This window comes from Macadamia integrifolia, unplaced genomic scaffold (genome assembly GCF_013358625.1).
Source record: "Macadamia integrifolia cultivar HAES 741 unplaced genomic scaffold, SCU_Mint_v3 scaffold3133, whole genome shotgun sequence".
NCBI lineage: Eukaryota > Viridiplantae > Streptophyta > Magnoliopsida > Proteales > Proteaceae > Macadamia > Macadamia integrifolia.
The window spans coordinates 5,083-12,410 of record NW_024869233.1 but is presented as its reverse complement, the minus strand read 5'-3'; the positions used below and the strand labels follow the sequence as shown (position 1 = coordinate 12,410).

General features: G+C 37.0%; 1 protein-coding gene across 1 annotated transcript; it reads right to left on the bottom strand.

Annotated features, from left to right (window-relative positions):
• Positions 1 to 1,029: 1,029 nt before the first annotated feature.
• LOC122067802 (uncharacterized protein ycf23-like) lies at positions 1,030 to 4,763 on the bottom strand. The gene is made up of 9 exons (XM_042631643.1): positions 4,472 to 4,763; positions 3,890 to 3,955; positions 3,261 to 3,335; positions 3,064 to 3,126; positions 2,857 to 2,916; positions 2,051 to 2,140; positions 1,859 to 1,966; positions 1,493 to 1,615; positions 1,030 to 1,346 (listed from the first exon to the last, which is right to left on the bottom strand). Exons 1-9 carry the CDS (start codon positions 4,679 to 4,681, stop codon positions 1,212 to 1,214), a joined length of 930 nt encoding a protein of 309 aa, XP_042487577.1. The 5' UTR covers positions 4,682 to 4,763; the 3' UTR covers positions 1,030 to 1,211.
• Between the last annotated feature and the right edge of the window lie 2,565 nt (positions 4,764 to 7,328).

The window sequence follows — 7,328 nt, the reverse complement described above, 5'->3', positions numbered from 1 at the left end:
TGTTTCCTAGCTTACTTGACTAAAGGGTGGGAAAAGAGAAATGCGGGGGAGTGGGTGGGGGGGTGTGATGGTTGGGTGAGCCAACTTAATCTTCATTTTTATGTAACCAGAAGAAAGGCGAATTTAGGTTCACTTGTTCTTGTCTAACAGGGTGGCCTCATGATTTGGTGGAGTGAGATGGCCCTGTAATTCAACTGCTTATGAAAGAGTTATGGAGTACCCTTAGCACAATCCAGCATAAGCTAGTTAGTTGATCCACATATTGAGGTGTTGTTATCAGTGTGGGTCTGAAGAAGGCAGTTTCATGCATGGAACACAGTGGAGATTGTCTAGAAGCAGAAAGTTTGTCAATGATCTTCAAATGAAACGGCAGAACTGTTTGTTGATTCATATTTTTAGGCAATCCAAAGTTCCAAACTTCCTTATAAGGGCATTACTCTCAACAGGATTGTGATCCACTGCTCAACTTTGCATTTATAAGGAACCCAGGGTGGTTAGAAGTGGAGACTGTCGTGGCTGATGTTCGATCGCAATGTGTGACTCATTAGAAATGGCTTGTACTAGCAGGGATTGGATTCTGTTTGCATAGTTAATTGCTTATTTCCCCCTTATGTTAAAATACATTTTGACCCTGTATCCTCTTTGTATGATTTTCCTTCTTTTTTTTTGCTTCTAAAATCCATTAAATCTTGAAGCAATTAAAAGAAGAGATGGAGTATGGGAAGAATATTGGATTCGAGCACCAAGGGGGTAGCTTCAGTTGGCAAAGACCAAACTCCTCACAATAAGTGTTCTTGAGTTCAACTCTCTTTGGGGCCTATCCAAAAAAAAAAAAAAAAAAAAAAAGGGCCTGTTTGGACTTTGGAATCTGGATGTCCATGCAAAATTATTTAGTGTTTCCACCAACTAACTTACACTGTAAACCATTGGATTACTCATCTCTGCATTGCATTTCCAGTACTAAGGCTAGTTCTGTTCTTCTAAATAATGGTGAAGGGGGGGTGAGGGGGAGCAGGAGGGAGACTTATGTTACCCTTATAATAGGCATGAATGTGGCTCTTTATGCTAAGCACATAGGATGTCTAAACTATACAAACATTGGATGATTTTGAGAACTAAAGCAATAGTAGGTTCTTGAAAAAAGAAAAGAACATGATGAGGATTCCTACTGTCCTTGCTAGTTCCAATATCAAACGAAACATAAATATGCATTACAGCTCCTTGGTCATTCTTTCTTCAGATCCAGTGTGGCTAGTCGTGCTGAGGGTTAATGAGTCGGAGATGCTTCTAACCTCAGCAATCATCGCAATGACATCATTGAGCTTGTTCACAGCTGAACCAACCCCCTGTATTTTCAATGTAACAACACCAAGTGAGATGTTTCCCTACCTCATATAAATGGAAATTTAGGAGCGCAACAGAGGCTGCAGATGTATTATTAAGGGCTAAAAGAGGAACCTTTACATTAAACTAAGAAATCTGGATTACATACCACACCAGCTGCTCCTGCTGTCAAGGCCATTGGTGCTGTAACTGCACTCAATCCAGATGAGCACATAACAGGAATATTTACTGCCCTCGAAATAGAATATGCAGCAGCAAGAGTTGGTGTTGCCTAACATAATCAATAAAATTGGTCTGAATTGTTAGTGGATATGAATGAGAATCAGAAGTATAGTAAGATCAAGGACAAGAATATGAATAACAGGTCTGACGAGCTTTAAAATTGTGTGCAACATCAGAAAATAGATTAAGTTCATTCAATCATAGCAGAAAGGGCACTTGAATTGACATGTCTCCATGCAACTGATGTCTGGCAAAAGGAAGGTTTATTCTGTTCATAGCATTACTAATGTACCTTCTCAATTAAACCAAGAACTCCAGGCTTTGATGGACTTGAACATTTTCCTCCTTCAGTTTGGATAATGTCTATGCCCTCCTGTTCCAGTAGTTCTGCTAGCTTCACCTGTTGGTTAATTAGATACAAATCATAAACGAACTGATGGCACCAATATCGATTTACACTCTTGAGAGAAGATTATGAAATAACCTGATCAGGAAGGCTTAATGTGTGAGGTACAGTGACAGATAGTGCAACAGATGGAAGAATCCTCTTTGTCTCCTTTGTTAGCTTTAGTATCTAAAAACAACACAAGGAAAAATGAGTAGTAAGAAAAGCAATACAAATTTCTTTCACCAGTGAAATTGAAATAGGCTGTTTCCGTCCTGAAATAGGTTGGGGTTGGGGGCTTGTGGGGGAGAGAAGTGAAAATTAAGGCTGACCAGGCTTATCTTTATGTATCTGCACTATACCAGAAATGCCAACAAAGGGGAAAGGTCAGAGAAGTGAATGAGATTACAATTGAATGGAAGTCTTCACTTTAACTTCATGTTGATGAATCTTACTGCCACAGTCATTTTTCCCCTTGTTATCTCTAATCGTTTTCATAGTTACTGCAAAAATTTTTGTTTTTAATTTTTATCATCAATATTTACAAATTAAAAACTTTTTTTTGATGGTAAATGCATTTGTTCTTGATAGCTTAATGAATGACAACTGCAGAATTCAGACTCTTAACACTGGTCAACTTCTAGGAGGATTTCCACCACAACATATTTTCTTGGCTAGTTTTAAAGAGACCACTTATTGGCTTCGTTTTAGTTGGGTTATGGCCAAGAACTAGATTATGAGTCATACCATTCAGAAAAGGGTAAACCCTGTCTTTAAGTTTATTTGTTTTAACATTATCTGAGCTACGCATGTTTTAGCTACACAATCATCACATTAAAACAATGAAAATCCATTCTGGTGATTGAAGGTATCCTCTGTTTCCATTTTGTTGTTTATCTTGGTACCTGTTCTGGAGAAAAAACCACACCCATGTCGTAAAATGAGTCATAGTTTCCGATCTCCACCTGCATGGACCGTTAACCTTGTGAGCATAAATTGACGTAGCTGTACCTTAATTCGAGTACTAGCATTCCATAAGTCACTAATGTGTCACATTTTCAAATGCTTGGACACAACAAATTACGATGCTCTTGAAGCTTGTGATTTCTAACCATTAAAGCTCCTGCTTCAACAGCTGCTGGAAATGCCTGTGGATCTACAGAAGAAACACAGATCTGCCAAGGACAAACTTCGAATCATAAGTATTACTTACGGGAGCCACATTCTTCAGCAACATTCTTGAGCTTCTTCAAGAAACTCATAACAGAAACTGGAGGGCAAAGTTTAGTTGTTAAGGATGAGAGTTTACTGGAAGAGAAGTCAAGTTGATAGCAAGCTTCACCAGCTCTGGATCACAAGCGATGTCCACATGAGTTGCTCCTCCCTATAATTTATGCTTTATGTGATTAGTGTGAAGAAAACTAAACATAATAACAGAAGTAGATCATATTATAACCAATTTGTAGTCTTAACAATGAATAAAATTAATTCTTTTGAAAATAGTCATCAACTCAATAAGATATCAACTGTAAGCATTACTAGGAAGCAAACAAGTATTAAACTAAGATATCAATATAGATACTTTATTAACACATCATGAAACAGGAAGCTTTCCTTCACTTCTCTCCAGAAAATTAGAGCATTCGAGTTGAGGTATGGCTTTCTACATCATTCATGGCTAAGAGTTCCCTGGATGACTATCAATGTAGAGATGCATACCCTCCTAAGTTCGACTCCCACTAGGTACACTTTGGGCCACTCACATAGGGGTGTTTCGTGCTCTTCACTGTTTTCAGTGAAAATTGAATGGTTTTCATTCAACCCTAGTATGACCCGGTCCATGCAATTGTGGGGTCAGTATGGGCCCACGGGACTAGTCAGGCTGAAGGCCTGGATACCCGTTGTTAGCGGAAAAAAGAAAAAGAGATGCATACCCACCTTGTCTGCAGCAGTAACTACAGATGCAACATTGTCTCTATCAAAATTCTGCAAGCCTGAGATTATCTGCAAAGAAGAACATATATATAATGGAGTTTAAAACATTTTTGAGGAATCAACCGAAGAAAAATTTAATAATGCCTTAACCCACAACATAATATAGAACAATCGATCTGTTAAACGATAAACAATGTCTAACAAGAATTATCTAGAACAGATGGAATGCTATAATTGTCTTAAATTAATATGAGGGCTTTGTGGCACTAAAGTATTATCTTGTCTAAAAGAGTATGTAATGTGAATACATAGTCTGAAGGCCATGAAACTTTTCTTCCCATAATTCAGATATTCTTACTTTTGCCCCCACCTGCCTAGATTCAAGTGGAGGTTGTTAATAGCAGCTACCATCTAGCTAGGATAAGTATCAGTTGAGTTGAACTGATTTGTTTATTCATATATTTAATAATAAAGGGCATCCACCACAACTGAAAAACTGTTAATGAAACTAAAGAAAGAAAAAGATGGGGTAAAGACCATCCTAATTGAAGGTCAATTTTATAGTCCAGAAGAACTGATCTCTACCTTGAGGGCTCGTTGTTGGTGGAAATCCTTTAAGACTAATTCCTTTGTAGTTGAGAGAAGGGCTCTTGTTGTCAAGTAAGTCCTTCTTTTAAGGTGGAAAAAGGGGTTTGAACTTGAAGGAGGGATGCTACCAAGTAGAGGGTTGTGAATGGGTTTGAGAAAGGAGGGAGAAGTTGATGTAATGGAATTGCAGATAGAAGAAGGACCCATTTCTCTCTCTCTCTCGCTTGCCAAGAGATTGGGGAGGAAGAGATAAGAAGATAGCAGCTTGAAGATTCTTTTTTGGTAGATATTTTTAAAGTTTTCATCTACTGTATTAACGGTAACAAAGGTCTCAGTAATCGTGTGTCCCTTAGGTAGAGCTATCACCATACCAGAGAAGACCAAAGAGAACGCAGGACTATAAAGGCTGTAGCATTTCCTGGCTCAGCCCATGTATAGAGTTTACAAGACCGGGCCTAGTCTCTCACTCACTGGTCAGTCAAAAAATTTCTAGATGGACCACGGCCCATTTTCAATTTTTTTTTATTATTTTTTTATTTTTTAAGTTTTTGGGATTTGCTTGGAACCCTAGAATTCAGCCCCCAACCCCCCCCCCCCCCCCACCAGGTTAGCCTAGGTATCAAGATTTTCACTTGCATCCTTTGGAAACTTGCTCAAAGTTCAATACACCAGCTTTGTTGCTCAAACGAGGGAGAGAGAACCGAATAAATAAATAAACTGGTTAGTCCCAAAATGTTTTGTAGATTTAATGGTTCCCTTAATCTAAGGGAGAAAGTTTTCTTACACCCATAGAGGATAGTTTACTAATCATCCTAGGGTTCACAAACCTATATAGAGTTTTAATTTATTTTCAAAATATCGTCTCAATAACCTTTGCACACATCTGAAGCCCCACAATGAATGGATCATAGACACAAGAAGACTCGATCACAATATGAATTACTTTGAACTGTTTTTATTTCTTATGTCACATTTTAACCTACATGCTGTGGTTGCATAGCAGCATCAGACTTCTTTATTAGTCTTAAAAATAGTTCCTTTTCAATTGGGCCCAAAACTATTTATTTGAATCGACCAAAAAATTGAACAATAAAATCATTTAATTGAAACCGCTTAACGAAATTGTTTATTAATTGTTTTTTATTTGGACTATTGAAAACGTTAGATAAACGCTTCCAATTTGGTTCTACCCTTCACATTTTGAACCAAATAGAACCGAAACCCCTTGATTTAGTCATAATTCAAGCTAGCCCAAGACCCTTCCAATTTGTAAGGTCACTCTAAATGGAAAAACTGTATAGTCTTCAATTTCCGCTGAGACCTCAGTTTGGTGTCCAAAACTAACTCAATAACCATTTTTTTTTTGGTGAGGAAACTAACTCAATAACAAGATCTTACAATACATGCATCTTATGAATTAAATGAGTCATTTCTGATACAATTATTAATCAAACATGACAAAAATATACTAGACCTACTAATACTGACAATATAATTATATATTTTTCTCCCTTAGGTTTTCAGGCCCATAGCCAGCTCTTTATTTTGCTGGGTCTAAGTGTTAAGCCTGATACCATCCCTATGGAGCAACAACCAGTGATGCCTGGACCCTATAATTGGATGTCTTCACAAAGCCCACTAGAAAACCAGCCCCTTAGCTCTCAACATTAAAGGAATGGGCAGAAGAATGCTATCTAGTCGTGTGGTCATTGCACTAGCGTAGGGGTCATTGAGGGAACCAGCGGAAGAAAAAGTCCGGTTAAGAGAAGCATTTAGAAATATAAGGGGTGGACAAAGCCACGAAACATGAGGAAGTGCTAGAGACCAGAATTTGAACCATGAGAAAAACATCTGGAAGCAAATAAAGGAGACAATATCCTCAACCACAACCCGAGTAGTCCAGTCAAAAGATGACTCAACTGATAAGTAATCTTACAAACTTCAATTCATTTGTTCATGGCAACTGATTATGCTATGGGAGGAAGAACGCTGCCAGGCTGTGTAGTGGACACCAGCATCTCACTCTCTCTCTCTCTCTCATATAAAGTGATATATCTGCCCCTATTGTGGGATGAGAAAGAAAAAACATAGGAGAGGCTAGCATATGCTATGTAGTTGGACATGGAAGTCAATCCTATATATTTTATAATTAGATAGTGACATAGATGCAAGTTTCCACCGAAAAAAGATAAAGTGCAAGTTGCTTACAAAAAATAAATAAATAAAATAAAAATACACTTAAAAAAGAAAAAAAATGAAACAACAAAGGAAATGATACCCAAATTTCATTTGGTTGATATTGTGTGAGAAAACACAAGCTCCCATTATTTATGGAACAAGTTTTCTACACAAAGTTGATTATAATAAGATGTTCAATTGATTCCTAGCAGTTTAGGATAAGATCTGTTTTTCCTTCATCTCTTGGATTCTTTAATATTTATTTTCTTGGGGTATTCTGATTTTGATTTTAGTGAATTAAAATATTTTCATTAGGTAGACATCAGAAGATGTTCTGATATTAAGGTCATCAGCAGAAAGCTAAAAAATAATAAAATAAAATAAAAAATAGTTAGGTCATCACAGATAATGATAGGGATAGGGTGCAAAATTTGAATGAAGTAAAAGGACAAATGGAATAGAAATTTTTATTTGGATGAAATTTGGCGAGGAATACACGCACGAGTGCCCATTATTTAATTAATGAAACATGTAGTCTTTTTTTTGGTAAAGTTTGAATGTAATAACAAGTGTAATTAAATACTAGTAGGTAAGATAAGGATCTATTTTATTTCTTTTTCTTTCCCCCCATTTTATTCTCGATTATTTATATTTTTGGGTCATTGGTTTCATTTGA